This window comes from Gracilinanus agilis, chromosome X (assembly GCF_016433145.1).
Source record: "Gracilinanus agilis isolate LMUSP501 chromosome X, AgileGrace, whole genome shotgun sequence".
In the NCBI taxonomy this organism is placed as follows: domain Eukaryota; kingdom Metazoa; phylum Chordata; class Mammalia; order Didelphimorphia; family Didelphidae; genus Gracilinanus; species Gracilinanus agilis.
In genome coordinates this window covers 54,713,993-54,740,622 of record NC_058136.1, presented here as the reverse complement: position 1 = coordinate 54,740,622, position 26,630 = coordinate 54,713,993, and the positions used below count along the sequence as shown (strand labels likewise).

The 26,630-nt window shown below is 39.6% G+C and overlaps 1 protein-coding gene across 1 annotated transcript in view; it reads left to right on the top strand.

Annotated features, from left to right (window-relative positions):
- The window catches only part of DOCK11 (dedicator of cytokinesis 11), a 180,273-nt gene that overhangs the window by 82,238 nt on the left and 71,405 nt on the right, over positions 1–26,630 (top strand). The window contains exons 30-35 of the mRNA XM_044682838.1: positions 7,128–7,211; positions 7,945–8,056; positions 10,079–10,257; positions 12,673–12,789; positions 21,910–21,985; positions 22,440–22,552. Coding sequence (XP_044538773.1) covers positions 7,128–7,211; positions 7,945–8,056; positions 10,079–10,257; positions 12,673–12,789; positions 21,910–21,985; positions 22,440–22,552 — 681 coding nt within the window. The remainder of the gene's footprint in view (positions 1–7,127; positions 7,212–7,944; positions 8,057–10,078; positions 10,258–12,672; positions 12,790–21,909; positions 21,986–22,439; positions 22,553–26,630) is intronic.

The following is a 26,630-nucleotide window of genomic DNA, read 5'->3' as shown; positions in this document are numbered from 1 at the left end:
CTGAAGATTTTCTATGTAGAACAAAGTACACCAAATTGATTTTTGTATTGCTCACAATGTAATGTGTCTATAATTAGTCAGGCATTTATTGAGCACCTGCTATAATAAAAGATGACATTTTATATTTTGAGCTTCACAGCAACCCTTTAAGGTATGCAGGACAGGTTTATTATTCCCATTTTATACATAAGGAAACTGAGGCTCTGAGAGATTGTCACTTGTCCATGGTCACATAGCTATTAAAATGTATTTATTGCCCGTCAGATTTGAACTGGGATCTTTCTGGCTCCAAGTCCAATACTTTTTTTCTATTAAACCATGTTTTTTTATATTTTATTTTTTTAGAAAAATTTTCCATCGTTACATGATTCTTGTTTTTACTTTCCCCTTCATCCTCCCATATCCAACGCGTATTTACACTGGTTTTAAGAACGCTACCCACATTCAGAGGAAGAACTGCAGGAGTGGAAACACAGAAGAAAAACAACCACTTGAACACATGGGTTGATGCAGGCATGGTTGGGGATGTGACACTAAAGGACCACACCAATGCAACTGTCAATAATATGGAAATAAGTCTTGATTGATCACACATGTTAAACCATGTTTTGTGCTAGACAGAGTGGGGGGATACACAAGTAGCAAGACTGAATTCAGCCTCCCAGAACAAGACTAGCTACATCTTCCCCAAAGGTTCTCAGGATACTTTTCTAGGAGGATAGTCTTTCTCTAATGCTTTCAGTTCAAGACCCTATTCTAGTGTGTTTCTCCTCCCTTTTCCCACATTAACTGAGATAGTGGGAAGGTTCTTTTAACCAATTAACATCAGTTAACTTTTGCAAAAGTATATTTGCTGTGCAGATATAGTAATAAGTGAAGTCATGAAGCTTTTCCACCTACTATCTAGGGGCACATTCTTTTCTGTGCTGCCTTAATCCCTGGGGAGAGCGAGTTCTGACTTAAAGCACTTTCTACAGAGCATTTGTCCTACCAGTTTCACTTCCAAATCCACTATAGCAGCTGGATGAGTCCTTGTGTTAATGATAGCTGGGCTGGTTCCTTTGGATCATCCTCAAGAGCCTCTCTGCTTGGCTGAATCCTGAAGGTTGCTTCTTAGGACTTTGCTATTAGGCTGGATCGAGGCAAAACCTGCCACTGACTCAAGCTTTTGGATCTTTGAGAGCTTACAGTGTTGTAACCATCTCCAGTCTCCTCCACCTAAGAGCAGACAAAAAAACCCAGTACCACAGAGAAAGAGGCAACAGCAGGGGCTCCAGTGAGTGCTCTCTTTCTGCCAAGAGCTTAGTCCAGGGGTTCTTAACCTAGAGCAGCATTGGCCTGGCAAAGTATTGGCATGCGTGCTGGTCCAGCAGGGGGAGCTTATCCTTTCCCCCTTTTCCCAGAGCCCAAGGACATTTTCTGCATGCCTTGCCCTTCTGTCCAGCCACTCAAAGGGAGCACTTCCTCCCTCAGTTCTCTGGGGGTAATGGGGCAGGGCTCACAGGCAGCTAGAAGTTGCAATTTGGACATGCAAACTTGAAAATGTTCATCAATGCTGACCTAGATTTGGTGAGCTTTTAAAAAATATATTTTGATAACTGTATGTCAGTATAATTGGTTTCCTTTTTCATCCTATTTACTTTATTGTTGGTATCTAAAATTTTTTCTAAGGGCCCGTGGGCTTCACCAGCCTGCCAAAGGGATGCAGGGGTGGAGACCACTTCGATTTGGCCAATTGGTGCCTTTTGAATGCATCCCAATCCTGGCATCACAGCTGATCAACTGTGTCACATGATTAGTTGATTTGGAAACAATTTCCAAACAGCAGCACACTAAGGAATGGGATTCTTCCTTTTTACAAGTCATCATGCCCATCTGTAAGCAGATTCTTCAGCCTCTTCCATTATGGGAATTGCCCTCCACTGCTTAAAAGAAGTAGAATACATAGCCTCTATCTACCCTTGATGAACTTACAGTTTGTTTGGAGAAATGGTAAAAGTTCCAAGGAATAAATATTACTGAATTCTGGGATGATGGTGATTTCATGAGTATTGGGACTTTAGCAGAACTGCAAAGGATGAATTGGGGCCCCACAGCATAGAAAGCATGGTAGGTGGGAGAATAGCATAACCAGAGGCTCCAAAGCAGGAAGGAACAGAGCAGCCCACTTTAAAGGGCAGGGGTGTCAAAAGCTAATGAAGAGGGGGCAGCTGGGTAGCTCAGTGGATTGAGAGTCGGGCCTGGAGACGGGAGGTCCTAGGTTCAAATCCAACCTCAGACACATCCCAGCTGTGTGACCCTGGGCAAGTCACTTGCCCCCCATTGCCCACCCTTACCACTCTTCCACCTAGGAGCCAATACATAGAAGTTAAGGGTTAAAAAAAAGCTTATGAAGATATTCTCTCATGCTATTATTTTAAAATATAACAGTAGGGGAGCAGCTAAGTGGCTCAGTGGACTAAAAGCCAGGCCTAAAGACAGGAGGTCCTGGGTTCAAATCTGGACTCAGATACTTCCTAGTGATGTGAACCTGGGCAAGTCACTTAACTCCCATTGCCTAGCCCTTACTGCTCTTCTACTTTGGAACCAATATATACAGTATTGATTCTAAGAGAATAGGTAAGGGTTTAGAAGAGAATATATAACAGAGTAGCTATCAAAATGGTATGGTAATGGGCAAAGAATAGAAAAATCAGGGGAACAGAATTGAGATAGCGTATATCCAACCAAATAAGCAAAAAAGATTACTTATTGTTGGAGAACTAACCTCCTGATGTAGAATCTCATCTCTATGGCTATTCCCTCCAATGGTGCACATTGTAGCCATCCATGCTTTCTCATTTTGTATGACTCTAATAAATTATCTTCCATCACAGGCTCAACCCGCATCCTGAATGCCTTCTTTGAGATATCTTGACATTTGTATGGATACCAGTGGGCTGTCTGTTGGTTATCCCTCACTCTTAGTACAAAACTGTTTCTCATTTTTGGCCAATTAAACATCACTCATCTGATTTCCTTTATGCTATTTTTCCTGGCAGTTCTTTCCCAAGAGGAAGTGGCCCTTGATTCCAGACCACAAAATCAAGGAGATTGATTTAGTAGGAATCTGACTTCCTCTTCCCTGTGAGAAGTGTATATATATATATATTTTTTTAAATTTTTTTGAAAATATTTTTCCATGTTTCCATGATTCATTTTCTTTCCCTTTCCCTTCCCTCCCCCCTCCCCCCGCCGACAAGTAATTCTATTGGATCATACAAATATTATCACTTGATACCTATTTCCATACTATTTATTTTTGCTATAGAGCCATCTTTTAAAGCCTAAACCCCAAATGATATACCCATATATGCATGTGATAAGTGATGTCATATGTTCTTCTTTTGCATTTCTGCTCCCATAGTTCTTTCTCTCAATGTGGATAGCATTCTTCCCCATAAGTTCTTCAGGAGTGTCCTGGCTTATTGCATGGTTACTAGTAATGAAGTCTATTATATTGGATTGTTCCACAATGTTTTACTTTCTATGTACAATGTTCTCCTGGTTCTGCTCATTTCACTCTGCATCAGTTCAATGAGGTTCTCCCAGTTCATATAAAAATCCTCCAGATCATCAATCCTTACAGCACAGTAGTAATTCATCACCATCACATACCACAGTTTGTTCAGCTATTCTCTAGTTGAGGGACAACTACTCATTTTCCAATTTTGCCACTACAAAGAGTGCAGCTATGAATATTTTTGTACAAGTATTTTTCCTTATTATCTCTTTGGGATGCAAACCCAGCAGTGGTATTGCTGGATCAAAGAGCAGGCATTCTTTTAAAGCCCTTTGGGCATAGTTCAAAATTGCCATCCAGAATGGTTGGGTCAGTTTACAACTCCACCAGCAATGCATTAGTGTCTCCATTTTGCCACAACCCCTCCAACATTTATTATTTTCCTTTACTGTCATATTGGCCAATCTGCTAGGTACCTTGGTGTAGTTTTTTTTAAACCCTTGCCTTCTGTCTTGGAGTCAATACTGTGTATTGGCTCCAAGGCAGAAGAGTGGTAAGGGTAGGCAATGGGGGTCAAGTGACTTGCCCAGGGTCACAAAGCTGAGAAGTGTCTGAGGCCAGATTTGAACCTAGGACCTCCCGTCTCTAGGCCTGGCTCTCAAACCATTGAGTTACTCAGCTGCCCCCTCCTCGGTGTAGTTTTGATGTACATTTCTCTAATTATGAGAGATTTAGAACACTTTTTCATGTGCTTATTGATAGTTTTGATTTCTTTATCTGAAAACTGCCTATTCATATCCCTTGCCCATTTGTCAACTGGGAAATGGCTTGATTTTTAACTCTTATAAATTTGAGAAATGAAACCTTTGTCAGAGGTTTTTGTTATAAAATTTTTCCCCCAATTTGTTCCTTCCCTTCTAATTTTGGTTGCATTGGTTTTGTTTGTACAGAAACTTTTTAATTTAATATAATCAAAATTATCCATTTTACATTTTGTAGTGTTCTCTATCTCCTGCTTGATCTTAAATTCCTTCCTTTCCCTTAGATCTGACAGGTATACTATTATTCTATGTTCACCTAATTTGTTTATGATTTCCCTCTTTATATTTAGGTCACTTATCCATTCTGAATTAATTTTGGTATAGGCCATAAGATATTGATCTAAACATAATTTCTCCCATACTGTTTTCCAATTCTCCCAGCAGTTTTTGTCAAATAGAGGGTTCTTACCCCAAAAAGCTGGGAACTTCGCTTTTATTGAACATTATCTTGCTACTGTCATTTACCCCAAGTCTATTCCATTGATCCACTCTTCTATCTCTAAACCAGTACCATATTGTTTTGATGATCACTCCTTTATAGTGGAAGGATATATTTTGAAGAGAGTTCACAGAACCTTCGTTGGCCTAATAGTTGTTACTAAGTGGATTTACCGTACATTACCTTTCCATATAAATTTTCAGAAAAAATGTAAGATGAACATAAAAATGTGTAAAATATAGAGAATAACATGTAATAATTTATTGACACCTACCATACATCTCTCTATTGCTTTTTGGGTGACCAACAACTTGTATTTTTCAGAGACTGTGACATTCTGCAAATTGTTTCCCTTTAGCACTATAAAGAAGAATATTGATGATAAATATTAATCTTTGTTTTGAGTAGAAACTTGGGGCTATAAAAAGCTCCATTCTGTACCTTTTGTTGAGTTCTGGACTGTGTGCAGCCACTATCCAAGAGATAGGTAGAGATGGAACCATTCCTATGGGTTGTCCATCAACTGCCTATCATAGCTTGAACAGTAAGGATTCTTCATCCACCTGTTTTTTTCTTGTGAGTATGGTTAGGCTGATCTCATTTAGGGATCAACAGAGTTTCCAGGCTTGATGCAGTTAGCACAATATCTTCTGCAAACAGAAGCATGGAAAAGACCTTATCATCCTAGTATTTGATAAACCTAATTGGACTTAGATCATATTTCACACAATATGCCTCCATAAATTATAGCTGGATAATAAAATGAAACACTAAAAAACTAGTAAAATATTATGGAAGGGAGAAAACTTTTTCTTATTAGGAATATGGAAGGGATTTTGAGAGTCAAGGTAGATTGTATTGAAATTTAAAATTTTATATGATAAAAATCTAATATAATTGAAAGAAAAACAACAGTTTAGGAAAATATTTATGACGAGTATAACATAAAAATTTGACATCTGAAGTACATAAGGAATCTCAGTTCTGCCACTCACTTAGCTTGAATAAGTTTCATCACCTTTAAAATGAAATGACTTAATTATACGATCCCAGATCTCTTCCAACTTCTATATCTGTAATACTGTGATTCTGTGTGGGAGAGTAGTAGGAGAGAAGGAAGCTAAGTAGCTCTAAGATTTACATTAATATCCAATAACTCCAAGTATTATATTTTATAAAGTCTATTAATAATCACTTGAAGTAGAAAGAAAATAAAAGAAATAGAAGTTCAAATCCTAACTATACATAGCACAATGGATAGAATGCTGGCCATGGAATCAGGAAGTTATTGTTCAGTTGCTCAGTCATGTTTGACTCTTCATGACTACATGGACTACAGCTATCCATAGCTACTAAGTGCCCGAGGTTGAATTTGACCTCAGGTCTTCCTGACTCCAGTCTCAGTGTTCTTAACCACTTGGCAACATCTACCTCTTGGAGTCAAGAAGACCCAAGTTCAAATCTGGCCCCAGCTGTGTGACCCTGGGCAAGTTACTTCATCTCTGCCTGCCTGTTTCTTCATCTGTGAAATGGGGATAATAATAGCACCTAAAGGGGGCAGCTGGGTAGCTCAGTGGATTGAGAGCCAGGCCTAGAGATGGGAGGTCCTAGGTTCAAACCCGGCCTCAGACACTTCCCAGCTGTGTGAACCTGGGTAAGTCACTTAATCCCCTATTGCCTAGCCCTTACCACTCTTCTGCCTTAGAATCAGTATTGATTCTAAGGCAGAGGGTGAGGGGTTAAAATTATAATAATAATAACAACAACAACAACAACAACAACAACAACACCTATGCTCTAGGGTTGGTGTAAAGACCAAATGAGATAATAATTGTGAAGCACTTAGCATAGTGTATGGTACATAACAAGCACTGTGAAAATGTTAGCTGTTATTATTAGCTATAATTAAGGCTGGAGACATAGGTTAGAGTCAGATTATAGAGGATCTTGAATTCCTGGCTATGGAATTCAAAGGGGATCCATCAATGATTTTGAGCCCAGGAATTACCTGATCAAAATGCTGTTTGAGGAAGAATAATGTGTCAGTGTATTGGCAGGAGATAAGGCCAAAGTCAGGGAGACCACTGAAGAAGGCTATGCTTTCATCTGTCATTTGCCAACACCACCCTTCATTGTGTGGGCTTTGTAGACATGGTCAGAAGCGCCCATATTGGACAGCTTGTGAAAACTGCAGGGGTAGGCCCTAAGTCCCAAGTCTTGGACTTCCAGAATGCTGGTCATTTCTGTGCATTTTTGTTTCTTCATCAACAAAAAGGAATTAAGCAATCTTTGGTGGAACACTGCCATGCCTGATGGGTTATGAGGATTGTGCTCCTAACAGAAACTTTGTTTTTGGTTTCCATAGCGCTGTCTGACATTGATGGACAGAGGATTCATTTTCAACCTGATCAATGACTACATGTCTGGATTCAGTCCCAAGGATCCCAAGGTGAGTTGCAGATATATACAGATAGACAAAGCATTTGCTTTCTGTTGGAAGTGGACATAAAAAAGTTTCTTTTACGTTTTGTGTACATGAAGAAGAAATAAATAGTTAATAATGACAGTGGCTTCTCCATCATTTAGCTTTGTAAAGTTTAGCATGATTTGAAATTTATAAAAATCTGGAAAAACAACTAAAGCTAGCAAAGAGTTTTTAAGATAATTTATTGCCCTAAGAAAAGAAAAGGGAAATAGGCAAGAGTCCTAGCTTTACTTCTTTGGGCACTGAGCCCTCAGACAGATCAGGACTACCCAACACAGGGGCCTATCTTGTCTGTACATATGGTCCAGTACCTTCTTTGAAACTTAGGTCAAGGAGCAAAACTTTTTCTTACTGTTCTTTTCATATTGTCAAAGGATCACGTGGTCCTCCTTTAGGTATTTAAATTCCTTCAGTGCAAACTTCCAGCAAAGATGAGAGCAAATCATGATTGTGAGCATGGGAGATAATATAGCATGAGACAAAGTGGCCCATGCTATTTCAGGAGAACAAAATGTTTATTTCCTTTATTGTATTCTGCCTGAAGCAAGGGCCCCACCAGCTGACCTCTCAAGGATCATTGTGTTTTTATTTCTTGGAACAATTCTGTTGCAAAAATGAATGCTCACCATTCAGAGTTATAAGTCTATATACCAAGTTGCATTAATGTAGACATCTAACTCATTTTTTTCCTACCCAGGTTCTGGCAGAGTACAAGTTTGAATTTCTGCAAACAGTTTGTAATCACGAACATTACATTCCTCTAAATTTGCCGATGGCATTTGCAAAACCCAAACTTCAGAGAGTCCAAGGTACATCTCGTTCTTGGGTCCACATCTTTCATCTTCTGGGGTTGTGAAGTGCTTCTGACCTCAGGGTCCCTGAACAGAATGAATGTCAGGGAGTTCTGCTGGTATGCTGGATGTGCCGCCACTGCCAGCGCTGCTGCTGCTGCTGCAGTCTGGGCAGTGCTCTCTAAGGGGACTGGCTGCAGCCTCTTTTCTCCTGCCAGCATTAGAATGTCTGGTGTGGAGAAGTCATATTCACTCCCTTCCATACCCTTTCCCAATACAGATTGTAGGTAGGTGTAGTAGAATTGGAGATGCACATACTAAACTTGCAAATGCCTGACTGCTGCCAAAGCAGAGAACTGCTGCCCAAGTGACTGCCGGCTGGGAAGGCTTTGGATGTGTTTACCTGTAGCTGTGAGCCATTGTTTTTTGGTTGCTCCTTTCTTTTCACATAGAAATTAACTTTTTTTAAAGTTTGACTTCAGTAGGTAGGTTTAATTGAGTTCCTTCTAACTTACTTTGGTCACTTTTTAAAAAACAGGTAGTACATACACTGTTGATTTGACTGTATGATTTAAGTGAACAAGTATTTCCTGGTTTGCTTGTTAAATTCCTCTTTTAAAAAAATCTCAGCTCAGATTTTCATAAAACTTTGGAGGGATCCTCTCTTCAATGGCACCAGCACAAGAAACTGCTTTATGGCCTTAGAAAACAGTTCCTTCTTGGGATAGGATGGCTTTCTGAGAGGAGGAGATGGGTTTGCAGCTGGCTTTCAGGCAAGTTGGAGAAGTCTTCTCCTTCCTGTGAAGCTCATTCAGTGTAGGTGCCTTACTGTAGCCAAACTAGGCCAAGTCAACAAAGTACCAGCTGATTGGTCTGGCCAAAGCCCCAAAGGAGTGAGTCATTCGCATTTGAGAGCTCAACCCAGATGAGGCTGTTTGGGTGCATGAACACATTCCAGATTGTTTGCATGGAGGAAAGGATGAACTCACTTGCCTGTAATTTGGATGCACACAGATGATCTCAAGAAGAATCCTAAAGAACACTAGTCATGACAGCAAGAGGTTATCTGGGAGAGAGAGAGAGAGAGAGAGAGAGAGAGAGAGAGAGAGAGAGAGAGAGAGAGAGAGAGAGAGAGCGCTAAAAGCACAAATGAAGCAGGAAAGGAGTTGAAGGTCTGAGGACCCCAATTCCTCACTTGTTCTCCACATATTGCCAGGAGTTGAGAGCAATCGAGAAAAAGGATGGGATGAGGATAGGATATTGGTCTTCATTCTGGGTTCAGATTGAATGCTCCACAAGCATCTCTTGAGCACCTACTAAATACAGAACAAGGTATGAAGTAATTATTATGGAGAATGCTCAAAAACAGGAAACACAGGCCCTGTTTTCAATGAGCCTTTGAGAACCCAGACTTAAGGATACTAATAAGAGTGTAGAAAACAGGGTGCTGAAAAAACATTTGGAGAAATGGTAGGAGGGGAAATACTCTCCCGAAGAGAATTTATTTGTGGAAAGGAGAGTCACTAAGACCAAACTCAATGATATTGGGAGTTAAGCTTCCATAGAGATCAGAGAGGGTGATGTGGTGATGGGAAAATGAGATTAAGGGGAAGATTTCTGAGAGGAAATTTAGAAGAAGATTTCTGTGCATCTTGTAGATTCTTATGACTATGGTGATAAAGGAAGTTGAGAAGGAGATTTAAGCCTTAATATTTCACAAAAAAAGGTGTTTAAACTTGCTTTTATTGCCAAAAATGGAGCTCTTTGCCTATAATTTTCTAGGCTATTTTAACTCAAAAAGAATTTAATCCATCATAAGACTTATCAATCCAATCCCCATTCAAAGAACCTTTCTGTATTTTGTGAGAAAAAATATATGTTTATTTGAGAAAAGGGAATTATTCTAATTAATTCATAAAACAAAATCATAGTTGTGCATGGTCATGTATTAAGATGACAATAAGATAATATCTTAATTTGTTTAAAACAATCTTTGAGTGAATTTTATAAAGAGATTTTGTAATTTTGTGTTTCTTGCAGATTCCAACCTGGAATCGAGTTTATCAGATGAGTATTGCAAACATCATTTTTTGGTTGGTTTACTTCTGAGGGAAACATCTATTGCTCTACAGGACAACTATGAGATCCGATATTTGGCTATCACTGTAATAAAACATCTTTTGATAAAGCACGCATTTGATACTAGATACCAGCACAAGGTGAGGGGACAGTGGTTGATACTCTGTAATAAATCTATGTATGACACTAGAGAGCTTTTGCATTAATGGTGACATCATCATGGCCCACAATTTTGAGTATTTATGGCCTTTTTTCTAAATAAGCCACAGTTTTGTCAGTTTCCAAACAGTGGTTCCTTTAAAAAAAAGTCATTTCTAAAGGCAATTATGGCTACCATCAGTGTCCATAGCCATTATATACAGATTTCAAAGAACCATGTTTTTGTAGGTGGGGGTGCTCTCTACACAACTTCAGATCATAGCCATGTTCTACCTTAGGAAATAGCTTTCTTGGGCTATATAGTTTATATATACATATATAAATTATATATATAATATACATATTATGTGTGTGTGTAATAAAATCTGAGCTGCTGACTTGCTTTGTAGTGATGGAGCTCTCTGGACTACACGTGGCAGACCCACTATCCATCACCACGCTCAATCCCTGTGTCACCTCTGCTCTGGGACGAGCCATTGGAGGCCTGGAGTAGAGAGCGCATACCCACAGATACACACACAGAGGAGACATAGTTTTCTTCCCTCTTTAAGAATGACCCTCTTGCCCATAGGAACAAGTAATTAGGCAGCTAAAATTATCTTCCACCTTTTCTGTGTTGTGTCCATATGAGTACTGTCCTTTGTATGACTGGAGCAGCTTTTTGCTTCGTTCCTACCATCTGTTTAAACCATGCTTAAATCTCAAGTCAGTCAAGTTAATAAAGGTTCACTCAGAAGGAACATACTCAGTGAAGGGCCGATTACCATTAGCATTGAAGGCCGACAATTTCTGTTTATATTGGCCTCTCCATTGAAGCCATACTCATTTGGAAACCCTGGGAGCTAGAATAATAGATGGAACAACACGGACCCTTGAGGTTTCCTCTTACTTAGTCACAGTACAGCACTTCCAACCCCAGTTGGGGTGTTCACCCTGCCCCACATGTTTGTCTTCTAGAAGCTGTGCTTCTCACCTTCAGAGAGATGGTGAAGCCTTGCCTTTAATCTTGTCAGAAGTTGCTGGAAACTCTGGACACATTCTATCTGTGTGCTGCTTGACCTGAGCAAGAGGAGACGTGGCAGGACTCCTCCTACCTCACCATCATCCTCAGTTTCACTATCAAGTCAGAGCCAGGTTGAGCTGATGTGTTGGTTTAGAGAGCTTTGGCATACTTGGCTGTTTATATGGGGATGACATCATTAAAGAACATATCCTTTAATGCAAAACTCCCTACCCCCAAATCATAAATTATGAAAATATACTTTGGAGCACACATTGGAATCTGTCACTTTAAAACTATATAAAATAGATTTTAAAATGGAATTATTTTCGTGCAATATTTTCATCTGTCTTTGAAAGCTAAAAAATGCTTAGTGAGCTCCTTTGATTCCAGATCTTTAATTACTAAGTAGTCTAACTTAAGGCTCTCCAGTATTCATTACTAGCTTCTATTGTTCTGTTCTAAAAAGAAATTAGGCCACTGACTTTCCGTTACAAGATGATCTGACAGTTGCTACTGCTCTTGTGCTCTTGGTCATAATAGGGGAATGGAACTGGCTCTGATTTCATTGGTTATAGGAAACTGCAAGGTGAGGAAATTCCCTCTATTGATTCCAGCCAGGTCCTTTTCTATAAGTGTAGTCAGAGTGGCCTAGAGCACTGAAATGTCGAGTGACTTGCCCAGGGTCACACAGCCCCAGTGTGTTAGGTGAGAGTGGAACTTGAGTTTTCCTGGCTTCAAGGCTAGCCCCCTCTCTTCTCTGCCACACTGCATCTCTATCACTAGTAATACTAGGGCTAATAATAAGACATACTCATTGAAGACAGTCCTTCTGAGTGGGGCCTGATTTGACTTAAGGGAGATGAGAAGATGCTGGCTATTTCAGGGTGCCGGGTTTTAGAAAATCATAATGAAGAGGATTTGATGTCTCTGGCATAGATAAACAGTGACTAGAGCCTTTAGGGACCATAAATAAAAGTATTTGTACTTTGACAAATGTGCCTAAATCTTTGTTTTCTGATATTTTTACTGGGAACCTGAGATCCCGGGATAGATTTGTGAACAGGACTGATCAAGGTAAAGGAGAACCAAGTAGAGGACAGAAGTACCTACAGTGGTCTTAAAGGGATGGACAGCATTCACACCTGCCTTACACGTTAAGCATGAGGCCAGCTTTTTTTTCAGTTTTCAGTTCATATGGTTATGTTTGAAGGCATGTGAATTAGCCTAGACTAGAACCTACGAATCCTCATTATGAACAAGTTCTGCTTACCATAGGCAGCTTAGATATTAACTAGTCTTTAGCCAAAACAGAGATGCAGCACCAAACTCTTTTTATATGTGATTCATGGAAACCACAGACCAGTTCAAACTTGGGGCTCTAATTGTTTTTCAGAACCAACAGGCCAAAATAGCCCAGCTCTACCTGCCATTGATTGGACTGCTTTTGGAGAACATCCAGCGACTAGTTGGCCGAGACACGTTGTACTCTTGCACTGCCATGCCCAGTTCTGTGAGTAGCCTTCTCTCCTTCAGTAGCCTCCTTCTTATTTCCTTAAATGAAGCTACATCATAAACTTTTCCTAGCAGTTTGTGAAAAGAATAGTTACCTCGTGTAAGCAGCTGGGTCACTTGGGCTTTTTCATATCATAGAATTCTCTTCACTGTGATGGAACCAGTCCATTTGCCTTGTACAAAAGCTTTCCTGCTTTCTGAATTGTCGGTTTGCTATTTGGTGTCCTTGGCAATAACACACCAAATTGGTGTGCAAGTTAATCTCTTTCAGGGTCTGGCACAAGGACTGAGCTGGTCTCAGCATTAGTGCATTTGTGCTTTGGCAGCTTCCCGAACTTCTATCGGTTATCTTTGGCCAGAGTCCTTTCAATAGCACTCAGGCAAATGACTCCTAGGAGTTCTCATCTGAGTTATGCCCCTTTTCCCCTCCTTCCTCTTTCTAGCCATAGAATGCTAAGAGTTGGAAAAGGGACATTAGTGGCCATCTGTTTCAACCTGCCATCCCATCAACTTCTGCTTTCATACTTCCAAGAACTGGGAGTTCATTACTCTCTGAAGTATGGATAGCTCTAAATGTTATGAAGTTTTCCTCTGTTTTGAACTGAAATCTGCCTCCCTATAACTCTGCCACTGGACTTATTCTTCTATCTGGGTCCCAGAAGGACAAACCTTCTCTTTCTTTTCCATGATAGCCCTTTATACATTCAAAGATAGTAATAATACCATTCCACCAAATCATCTCTTCTCTAAACAAAAATATCCTCAATTCTTGTAACCATTTTTCATACAATTACTAGCTGTGTGACCCTGGACAAGTCACTTAACCTCTGTTTGCTTCAATTTCTTCATCTGTAAAATGGAGATAATAATAACACCCATCTCCCAGAATTGTTGTGAGGATCAAATGAGATAATAATTGTAAGGCACTTAGTACAGTGCCTGGCACATGAGCACTAAATGTTAGCTATTATTTTTAGTTAGTATTTCTTATATGAAATGACTTTCTTGCCCTTCATCATCCTAATTGCCTACCTCTGGGGCATTATCCCATTTTCATCAGTATCCTGCTTTTAAAGTATAGTGCCCAGAACACTCAAGACCTAGATAGATAGAATTACAAATTACCCTTTAAAGAACTAAAGAATGACTTAATTATCTGGACAGATCTTTAGTGCTCAAAGCTGGGCTTTGCCAATATAACGAAAATGGCAATACTGTCAAAATGAATCGACAGATTTTGTATCATCGCAATCAGATAGAATTCATTTGTAAGTGCTTATGGTATGCCAGTTACTGTGCTTAGCCCTGGGATAATTCAAGTGAACAGCTGTATAGAAACTGGAGAAAATCAGCAGAGAGAAGGCACTAGTATTAGTGGGATTGAGAAAGGCTTCTTGTAGAATGTGGGATAATAAGGGGAAACCAAGAAATAGAGGGATCAAGAATGCTTTCTAGGCATCAGGGGCAGACAGTGAAAATGCCTGGCATCAGTAAATAGAAATTCTGTGCAAGGAAGAGTATGGGGACAAGCTTTAAAGGGCTTTGAATACCAATCTTGATTTTTGAATACCAAAGCATATTCGAAGCTAGAAGTTATAGAGAGCCACCAGAGTTTACTGAGTAACCTGGTTAGACCTGAACTTTAGGAAGATCATTTTGGTGGCTAAATAGGGGATGAGCTTGAGTGAGGAGAGGCCTGAGGCAGGCAGAGCCCACTTCTCCTGCCCCCAGCACCTATTGCAGTAATCCAGGTATGACATGATGAAATCTGTACCAGGGGAGTAGCATTGTCAAAGGAGAGAGAAGAGGCATATATATATATACACATACATACATACACACACCTCATATATATGGTGTTAGTTACAAAGGTTGGAGAAACAAGACTTGGAAACTGATTAGATATGGAAAGGGGGTTTGATTCAGTAAGAAGTCAAGGATGACATCTAGATTGTAAGCATGGTGTTTGGGAGGAAGGTGATGCACTCAACAGTAATAAGGAAGTGGGGGAAATTCAGTTATGAAAACATTGAGCCTAAGGGACATTCATTTCCAGATGTTTAATAGGCAGTAGAAGCTGAGAGACTAGATAGAGATCAAGAGAGAGGTTAGGGCTGGTAAATGAATCTGAGAATTATCTGTAGAGATACAAGTGAGTTTGTGAATGCTGGTGAGAAGTCAAGAAGGCTGAGGATTGAGAAAGGCTGTTAGATTTGGCACATAAGAGATTGCTGGGACTTCTGGGATTAGATTTTGGTTTTTTGAGACCCTCATGACCTCTCTGACCTCTCAAAAACAGGAATTGTAGCACTTTTAGCTGTCTCCATAGTCTTGGGACATCAAGAACCCAAACAATGGTAAAACTCAGAGCCACCAGCAGAGAAGGCTAATCCTTATCCACTCACTAATGTATTTACTCCACTCCCTCCCCCAGCTGTCATGCTTTTGGCAGCTAGGCTGTGCAAGCTGACTTTCACACTTGGAACAGAACTCAACACACCAAACCCTCCCTCTTCCAGTGCCGTGGAGCTCTGGTTAGACTGTGTCAGCAGAAAGAGGCAGGATAGCCATGAAGACCAATGCTACAATAGAGTTTAACCAAAGAGAGATAATGAGGGTAGGACATGTGTATGTATGCATGCTATTTCCCCAGGGCAGGCAGCAAATCAGTGGATATGAGTAAAAATGTAGCCATTGCTAGAAAGGGTGACCAAGTACACAGTGTCATCCTCCCCCTTCCCCACTGATGTCCAGCCTCATGTCAGGTAGCAATGTGTTCTGTGAAGCTTAAGTGGCCCATCCTCATAAAGTCAAGAGCAGGTGAATAGGATGGCCCAGGGGAATTTGATTTGGAGTCAGGAGCTGGCAATTGGAAGTGGGCCTGGTCTAGAAATAGCCTCTAGTACACTAGAGAAAGCTCTGGGTCCTAGGCTGACATAGGGTACCCTGGGAAGACTCAGGAGACCACAAGCAGGAAGGCTGCATCAGGATCGATTGAGGGGCGAAGACGGTAGAGGCCAGTGGCAGGCAGAGACTGGATCCCTGTTTGCTCAGAATTGCTAGGTAAAGTAGAAAGCAATGTGAAGAAAATTCAATTTAGACGAACATCTTATGCTGTATATATACCACAGTGAATGTATATCACAATGTGACCTTAAATTAAAATTAAATTCAATGTGACCTTCCACTAACGTCGGAAATAATAAGAAAAATTAAAAGAAAAACAGATTAGGTATCTATCTTAGCTATGCCTCAAGGAAGAATTCTTTAAAAAGCAAGGGGCAGTGATGAACCCAAAAGATAAAATAGATCATTTCCGTTACATGAAAAATAAAAAGTTTTTGCACAAAGTAAGCATAAATGGGGAAAAGAAGGGAAGTGATGGATGGGGGGGGGCAGCAATTTTTGTCTTACCTATTTCTGATAAAGATCTAACATACAAGCATATAGGGAACTAACATCATCATAAAACACTAAAAGCTATTCCCCAGTTGATAGATGGCCAAAAGAGAGAAACACACAATTCTTAAAAGAATTGCAAAGGAGCACCTGGGTGCCTCAGTAGATTGAGAGCCAGGCCTAGAGATGGGAGGTTCTGGGTTCAAATATGACCTCAGACACTTCCTGTGTGACTTCTGGTCAAGTTACTTAACCCCCATTGCCTAGCCCTTATGATCTTCTGCCATCAAACACAGTACTGATTCTAAGATGGAAAATAAGGGTTAAAACAATTTTTTAAAGAACTGCAAGCTATCAATGACCAATAATAATGAAAACTAATAATGAATGGAATGTAAATCAAAGCCTCTGAGGTTTCACCTCATACTCAGCAAATTGGTAAAGATGGTAAAAGATGGGAATAGTTAATGTTAGACAGTTTGAGGAAAGAAAAGAACACTAGTGCACTATTGGCAAATTAATTTAATCATTCTGTAACAATATCACCATGATGTAATGGCTAGAGAGCTGGCCTTGAAGCCAGGTAGCTATGGGTAAAAGTCTCACTTTTGCCACATACTGGCTTTGGGACCTTGAGCAAGTCACTTAACCTCTAAATGATCTGGGCAACTCTTTAAGACTAGAAATTGCAGAGAAGATGCTGGCTTGCATTGATAGAGAGAATGCTCTCAACTAGGAGTTCCTTACATCAGTGAAATCACAGATCTAGTCCTTGTCCCATTTTAGAAAATAATTTGGAATTATTCAGAGAAAGCAAATAAAATATCTACACTCTGACCCAGCGATCCCACTGCTAGGCATATCCCAAGGAAGTGAAAGATAAAAAGAAAGGCCCCTTATATGCTGAAACTGTTTATAACAGTACTTCTTGTAATAGTGAAAAATGGGAACAAAGTATATATCCATTAACTGGGGAATGGCCAAGCAAACTATGGTTCATGAATAATGGAATATCACTATGCTGGAAGAAATCATGAATATGACTGGATAAGGTGGCACAAAGCTAGGGAACCCATTCTCCACCCCTGCCACCACCAAGTAATGACTATGAAGAATTCAGAGTAGCCTGGGGAAAGCTCAATGAAGTGGTCTGATACAAAAGAATGTAAGCAGGACCACCCTAACGTCATTACAAGTACAGTAGTGTAAGTGGCAGCAACAGTGACAACTTGATACCATGATGACTGAATTTGACCCCTGAGAAAAGGTGTGAGAAATGCATCTCCTCCTTACTTGCAGACACAGGGGACTTTGGGAGGAGGACATTTTATAGAATGTCTGACTTGGTTAATATTTTGTTTTACTGAAATGTGGTGGTCCTTTTTTTATTCTTTGTTATTAGGCGGGGAGAAGGGAGGGTGTTATATTGGGAAATGAACGTGATGTCAAAACAAAGATATCAGTAGAAATTAAAAATAAAATCTGTTGCCCTGAACTAGATCCAATCTCCTGGATATGATCTGACCAGAATCCAGTGGGACTCACATGAATCTTGTTTTGAACACTAGTATTCTCTTAATGAGGCCCATATTTTTGGATCGCATTGATCTTGTACACTAAAACTGCCAGGTCTTTTTTCCAAGCACTACTAAAGGGCCAGCTCTTTCTTCTCCTTCCCCTCCCCCACACTAGGCCTATAACTGGATGAGTCCTATTTTTTAACTTAAAGACAGGCCTTTACATTTACTCCTTTCAAATTTTATCTTTCCCCCTCTTTTTTCCTACATTATTGCCTCATTTCTCTACATTACTCCCCCTATGACTTTCCTCCCCTGACCCCATTAGAACTCTTCCCTTGAGAAGTGAAGTAGAAGGAATCTTACCAAATTCCTTTTATGACACTAATATGGAACTGATTCCAAAGCCAGGCAGACCAAAAACAGAGAAAGAAAACTACAGACCAATCTCCTTAATGAACACAGATGCAAAAATATTAAACAGAATACTAGCAAAAAGACTCTAGCACGTGATCACGAGGGTTATTCATTATAATCAGGTGGGATTTATACCAGGAATGCAAGGATGGTTCAATATTAGGAAAACCATCCACATAATTGACCACATCAACAGCCAAACCAACAGAAATCACATGAGTATCTCAATAGATGCAGAAAAGGCCTTTGACAAAATACAACACCCCTTCCTATTGAAAACACTAGAAAACATAGGAATAGGAGGGCCTTTCCTCAAAATAATAAACAGTATATATCTAAAACCATCAGCAAGTATCATCTGCAATGGGGACAAGTTATAAGCCTTCCCAGTAAGATCAGGAGTGAAGCAAGGATGCCCATTGTCACCTCTTCTATTTAATATTGTTCTAGAAACACTAGCAGTAGCAATTAGAGAAGAAAAAGAAATTGAAGGGATTAAAGTAGGCAATGAGGAGACCAAGCTATCACTCTTTGCAGATGATATGATGGTCTACTTAAAGAATCCCAGAAAATCAACTACAAGGCTAGTGGAAATAATTTAACAACTTTAGCGAAGTTGCAGGGTACAAGATAAACCCACAAAAATCATTCCAACAAGACTCAGGAGCAGGAGTTAGAATGAGAAACTCCATTTAAAGTCACTCTAGACCAGTGATTCCCAAAGTGGGTGCTACCGCGATCCAGGGGGGTGGTGATGGCCACAGGTGCATTTATCTTTCCTATTAATTGCTATTAAAATTTTAAAAAATTAATTTCCAGGGGGCTGAGGAATATTTTTTCTGGAAAGGGGGTGGCAGGCCAAAAAAGTTTGGGAACCGCTGCTTTAGACAATATAAAATATTTAGGAATCTATCTGCCAAGAGAAGTACAGTAAAGCAAATGAGACCACTATATTATGCTTTTCCCCCGTCTTTGACCTCCTAGGTATCTAGATGCCCACCAAAGTTATCGAACAGATCAAAGGATACGTGTAATCTAGTACCTTATTTCATATAATTTAAAATAGCCTTTTGAATGGGTGGACCAACTCACAGCTTCTCCACCAGGGCGTCGATGAGCTTGTATTCCTACAGCCCGTCTAGCATATTAAATTTCATCTTGTTGGCTTCAGACTAATATACTGCATTTCAAGGGCAGTTCTGTCATTCAGCCCTCATTTCTCCCAACTTTATGCCATCTGCACATTTGTTAAGCATGCCTTGAACATATATATCAGCATTGAGCAGGAGAAGGCCAAACACAGGAGATCGTAGCCATGCTGGAATCCATCTGGTAATCAGCAGAGTCCCCTTGTACAGTCAGCCGGGAATATACACACTGTCACTAGCTAACATTTCTCCATCCTTTTTACAAAGCTATGAAAAGAAACTTTGCAGACGGCATTGCTAATAATAAAATAAGTCATTTTGGTGGCATTTCCTTGATCTAGCAATGGGAAAAAAGGGAAATGGAGTTAGGCATAACTTGTTCTTCCTGAATCTACACTGGCTCTCTTGATCAACATTTCCTATTCTTACAATTACAGCAAATAACTGCTTAGTAATGATAGAGCTAGACTTTAGCCCAGCATCAACATCGCACTTACCACGCTGTTGTTTCTGGCATATGCTTTCTGTACACTTGGAAATCTGGGCACTTGTCTTCTGTCATTGTCCACAATATCCCATTTGGGAGTAGCATTTTTATTGTATTGGTGTAATTTAATTTAAGAAAAATAAAAAGTAGTTCCATGAGCATATCTCCAAATTGTTTCAGTACCTAATTCTGTGATGCAATTCATGCAGGCCTAGAGACTGGAACTCATTTGAGATAGCTGAGTACTCTTCTTAATCAATCAAACTATCCACAAGTATTTATAAAGCTTCTACTATGTGTCAGACATTGTGCTAGGAATTCAAACACAAAGAATGAAACAATTCCTACTCACAAAGAACTTATATCCAAAGGAAGAAACAAGTACACATATTCAGGAGCAGCTGGGTGGCTCAGTGGATAGAGCCAGGCCTAGAGATGGAAGGTTCTGGGTTCAAATATGGCCTCAGACACTTCCCAGCTGTGTGATCCTGGGCAAGTCACTTAACTCCCATTGCCCACCCTGACCACTCTTCTGTCTTGTAACTGATACTTAGTATCAATGCTAGGATAAAAGGTAAGGTTGAAAAAAAAAAACCTTCAGCATAAATATAGTTAGTAGATATAGCTATATACAGAGGAGCCAAATAGAAGATATTTTGCAAGAGAAGGCATTAGCAGTTGAGGGGATCAGGTAAACCTTTGAGCAGAGGTAAAAAGGGACAGAGTAGTCCAGGCCCAGGGATAGCCAGTGCAAAGGCATGGAGATGAGAGATGTGCAAAGAACACAGAGAAGGTCAATTTTGGCAGGATCAGAGAGTCTATGGGAAGGCAAGTAATGTCCCACGAGGATGTTATTCATCTTACTGTAATTTTAGTCTTTAGTTCCTTCTAAATGATGTTTGTTCTGCCCTTGCAGGTTTGAAAATCATTCTCTTTTATAAATAAGATTAGACTAAAACTAGAAATTGAATAATTTAGCCTTCTTTTTACCATCTGTCAATATCATACCATCTTCATCAAGCAGAGTCCATTTTCTTCCTTCCTTTCAATATAGCTATAAAGAAGTTGTTGTCCTTGGCATTTCTTTTTTTAAAAATATGAACTTGAGAAACATTAAAATTAAATTATGCTGAGAAGAAAAAAGAAGATTTATAGGATGTCCCTCCTCCCCCAAAAGAAAGTTTTCCCTTAGAACAAGTTAGCAGAGACAAGCAAAGCAAATCCACAGTGTTTATGTCCAAAAACATATTCTTAATCTGTACTTCTAGTTCGTCACCTCTTTGCCAAGAAGTGGGGAGGATTATTCAGCATCCACCTTCTGGAGTCATGATCGTTGGCCACTGTTTTGTCGGTCATGATTCTTGGGGCTTTCGTAGTTGTTTCTTTTGCTATGCTGGGATCACTGCATCGTCACTGCCATTTGTCACTCTGAGCTTTGGCTTTCCTGTCACTGCCTATAAAAGTACATCCCACTCTTTGTCTCTTTACCCTTAGTGATGTGCCTTTTAAAATCAGAGCTTCTCAGAAACTTTCTTTTGAAATCACAGAGTAGTTTTAGACATCTTTGACTACGAGTAACATCTGTACTGGGCAATAGTGACAATAATGGAGGAAACAACGATTTGAGGTTCTGAGCATATCAAGTTAGTAAGCAATGACTGTCAACTGCATAATGAATTGGTCTTATTAGCTAGCATTCTGCTTTAGTTGATTGGACTTCAGCAGTCAACTAGTAGCTGCATCTTTGTTTAAGATCAAGTCAGCATCTTTCTATTATATGGAATTCTCTCAAAATACTATTTTAAATTATAAGCTTAATAAGCTTCTACCAGAACCAAACAGGGCAATAAAATAAGGTATAAGATCTTAGATGAAACACCCAGTCATGATGTTTCTTTCTGTGTCCTTCTATATTTCTCGTTTCAATCAGTGTGTATACAATTGTCATTGTACTGAAATCACCTCACATGTCTTCATGTAGGCCATTACATGCTTCCTATTTGTCATCATGAACAAGGAATTAGTATAACATCATGTATTCAGCCAGTCTCTAATTGTTGGGCATTTAAGTAGTTGACAGTTTGGGGCACAGACAAGTTCTTGATTTTGTGACATGTTTAAAATGTCTCAGGCTTAATGTTGTGTTTCAGGCATCCAGGGATGAATTTGTATGTGGCTTTACTTCACCTTCAAATAGAGCAAGTCTGGTGGCAGAAAAAGATGCAGGTAAGGAAGCCCTTTTTGGCAGTGGACGTGTTCTTCAGAGAAGCTTCATGACCACAAGAATGCCCTTTTTGTTGCTTAGACATTTGTAGTAAAGTCAGGTGTTGTCAGTCTGAGTTATTGTAGGAAAACAGAAGGAAGGAAAAAGAGCCTGGGCTGGGAATCGAGTGGATTCCAATCTTGAATCCCTCCCTCACTAGTCAGAGGATCTCCAGTGAGCCCCAGCCCAAAGAATTTCTTGAAATATCCTTGTATATGTTGGAGCATAACAAGATACAGCCCTACATGGCATTTCTTCTTCTTTGCTTTTAGGAGATGTTTTGCAAACTTTTCCTGTTTTCGATAGCCAGCATTTCTCTAAAAACATAATATTCACAATTAGTCAAATGCTGACTTTGGAAATTTCTTGGCAATTTCTTTCTCATTACTGACATTTAGAAGTATGTTGTTTTTCCAGCCTATGGAGCCTCATTTCCCAATGGACATGGAATCAAAAGAGAAGATTCAAGAGGCTCCCTGAGCACAGATGTGGTGGGCAGCTCTCCTGACCAAAGCGGTGCTACTGACAATGTAAGAACTAGGCCCAGGGCATGGAGAACCAGAACCAGGATTTCAGCCATGTGTAGAATCTCCCTTTCTCTACCAATGCAGATTAATAATGCGTCTGTGACTTGGAATCACAGGGAGAATCATAGGATACTAAGAGGTCCAATAACTGTCCTATGGGGACCTAGCATGTGTCAAAGGCAGAAATGGAACCCAAGTCTTCTGTTCTCTGTGCCACACTGCCTCTCACATACCCTTACTACTATGTCTGAATATATAGAACTCTAATTTTCATCACTGGACCAAGAAGATACATAGCATGTGCCATAATAAGGGCGGTAATGTTTTTATTCGTGTTGCTGAAAGAATTTTGAAATCTCCTTACTTGTTGACTCACTCTGATAAGATGGTAAGAGGTCATATTCCAGTAGGTCTGGTTCAACTTTTCATTCTTCTGTAATAGAGCAATGAAGTTCAATAGGTTAAAAAAGAATTTCAGCTATCTTCCTTTAAAGATGCTCATCTAAAAACCCCTCAATAATCAGAACATATCATGAAGTTCTTTTACTGAATTGGAAAAAGGCCCAGATATTTGGCTCTAAGTGGGCCCTTCCTAAGCTATTACTAGATTTCCAGAGGCCAGAGTAACCTGGGAAAATAAAAGAGAAAAGTGTTAAAATTTCAAAGCTGAAAGGGATCTTAAAAATCTTCATTTGACAAAAGAAACTGCCATTCTGGAAGGGGACAGGGGCAGGGATTGGTTTGTCCTGGGTGGGTCATAGTGTCTCAAAGCCAGATCTACTGACTTCTGACAGTCCATTGCTCTTTTCACTGCACTATAATGTTAAGTTTTTTTTTAAATCCTTACCTTCTGTCTTATAATCGATACTAAGTATTGGTTCCACAGCAGAAGAACGAGAAGGGCTAGGCAATAGGGGTTAAGTGACTTGCCCTGGGTCACACAACTAGGAAGGAGCTGAGGTCATACTTGACCTCAGATCTCCAGGCTTGACTGTCTATCCACTGCCTCCTAGCTGCCCCTATAGTGTTACCTTGTAGATTATATTACAGTAGCTTGCTCAAAACCACTAGGTAAATACCAAATCTTCTTTGCCTAGTTTGGAATTGTGACAAGTGTGTATTTCCAGTGTCTGTAAAGTGGAAAAGTTTTGCCTACTTTTAAAATACCAATCTATAACTAAGAGACTCATATTTACTCTCCTGTTGGTGCCCAGCCTCAACCATCGACATGTAAGAAAAGTCACGAAATATAGCCAAGATCTTTAATTTGTGAAGACTTAAGTTCTGAACTACAGCTGGGCCCTGCCTCTTGTTCTAATCTCATTTTTTTTCACTTGCCTGCTTTTTATCCAGATAAATTCTTTAACTTAAGGTTCTGAATCAATTTTGAAGGGACACAGCTTGAAGAGTGAGGGATTTTAAAGACTTAGGACAGATGAGTTAACATATGTACAACACTTTGCGAACCTTATGAATGTGAGCCACTCTTATTACACCACTCATGCATTACAGAATAGAATCCTGATTAGTGTAAGAACTCTTTTTACATAGCATTGATGATGATTATTTAAAATAAATATTCTACAAATACAGTCATTTCCACAAAGATTTTAGTCCTTCAACAGGTCTGTAACTTCTTACATTGGTGCAGATCTCAGCCTTGATGCCTGCTTTCTTAACCTACAAAATTCTTATCCATGACCTTCCATAGAGGATCTGCCTCGGCATGCTGAAGGCCTGCCTTTTAGGTCTTTTTATACTTTGTAGGTACCAGTAGACTACATTGGCTGTCCACCTCTTTACTCCTTACTCTTGAGGGTTCTCTTCCTTTTATAACTGCCCATGTTCTTAATGATACACTTTGGACCACATGTTGAGCTTAGGTTATCAGGAGAAATAATGGTAGACCTTGTTTAAGACAACTATTTGCCTCTTGTTTGCCCTTTGGATCACATGCAACTTTGATTCTTCAAGATATTGTGGTGTCCCATGATTTGCAGCCATGCAGCATTTCAAGGAGAACATTGGCCTTTACTTCAGGGGCCAGCTTGAAATTTTTTTTAATTTTAAACATTTATTAATATTTATATTTTAGAAAAGTTAACATGGTTACATGATTATGCTCTTACTTTCCCCTTCACCCCCCCGACCTCCCCCCTCCCCGGGCCCATATGCATTTCCACTGGTTTTAACATGTGTCATTAATCAAGACCTATTTCGAAATTGTTGATAGTTGCATTGGTGTGGTACTTTCGATCCCCAATCATGTCCTCATCAACTCATGTATTCAAGCAGTTGATTTTCTTCTGTGTTTCCTCTCCTGCTGTTCTTCCTCTGAATGTGGGTAGCGTTCTTTTCCATAAATCCCTCAGAATCTGTCCTGGGTCATTGCATTGCTGCTAATACAGAAGTCCATTACATCCTATTTTACCACAGTATATCAGATTCTGTGTACAGTGTTCTTCTGGCTCTGCTCCTTTCACTCTGCATCAGTCCCTAGAGGTCTTTCCAGTTCACATGGAATTCCTCCAGTTTATTATTCCTTTTAGCACAATAGTATTCCATCACCAGCAGATACCACAATTTGTTCAGCAATTCCCCAATTGAAGGGCATCCCCTCCTTTTCCAGTTTTTTGCCACCACAAAAAGCGCAGCTATAAATATTTTCGTGCAAGTCTATTTATCTATGATCTCTTTGGGGTACAATCCCAACAATGGTATGGCTGGATCAAAGGGCAGGCATTCTTTTATAGCCCTTTGAGCATAGATCCAAATTGCCTTCCAGAATGGTTGGATCAGTTCACAGCTCCACCAGCAATGCATTAATGTCCCAATTTTGCCACATCCCCTCCAGCATTCATTACTCTCCCCTTCTTTCATTTTAGCCAATCTGCTAGGTGTGAGGTGATACCTCAGAGTTGTTTTGATTTGCATTTCTCTAATTATTAGAGATTTATTTTTTATTTTTATTTTTTTTTTATTTTAAACCCTTAACTTCTGTGTCTTGACTTATAGGTGGAATAGTGGTAAGGGTAGGCAATGGGGGTCAAGTGACTTGCCCGGGGTCACACAGCTGGGAAGTGTCTGAGGCCGGATTTGAACCTAGGACCTCCCGTCTCTAGACCTGGCTCTCAATCCACTGAGCTACCCAGATGCCCCACTAATTATTAGAGATTTAGAACACTTTCTCATGTGCTTATTGATAGTTTTGATTTCTTTATCTGAAAATTGCCTATTCATGTCTCTTGACCATTTATCAATTGGGGAATGGCTTGATTTTTTTATACAATTGATTTAACTCCTTATATATTTGAGTAATTAGACCCTTGTCAGAGTTTTTTATTATAAAGATTTTTTCCCAGTTTGTTGTTTCCCTTCTGATCTTGGCTACATTGTTTTGGTTTGTACAAAAGCTTTTTAGTTTTATATAATCAAAATAATTTATTTTGCATTTTGTAATTTTCTCTAACTCTTGCTTGGTTTTAAAATCTTTCCTTTCCCAGAGATCTGACAAGTATACTATTCTGTGTTCACTTAACTTATTTATAGTTTCCCTCTTTATACTCAAGTCATTCACCCATTCTGAATTTACCTTGGTGTAGGGTGTAAGATGTTGATCTAAACCTAATCTCTCCCATATTGTTTTCCAAATTTCCTAACAGTTTTTGTCAAATAGTGGATTTTTGTCCCAAAAATTGGGCTCTTTGGGTTTATCATATACTGTCTTGCTGACGTCATTTACCCCAAGTCTATTACACTGATCCTCCCTTCTATCTCTTAGCCAGTACCATACTGTTTTGATGGCCGCTGCTTTATAGTATAGTTTAATATCTGGTACTGCTAGGCCCCCTTCCTTCACATTTTTTTTCATTATTTCCCTTGATATTCTTGATCTTTTGTTATTCCAAATGAACTTTGTTATAGTTTTTCCTAATTCAGTGAAAAAGTTTTTTGGTAGTTTGATAGGTATGGCACTAAATAGGTAAATTAATTTGGGTAGAATGGTCATTTTTATTATGTTAGCTCAGCCCGCGCCTGTGTCAGCCCCTTCGCCTGCGCCTGGGCCCAGGGTCTAGGCTCA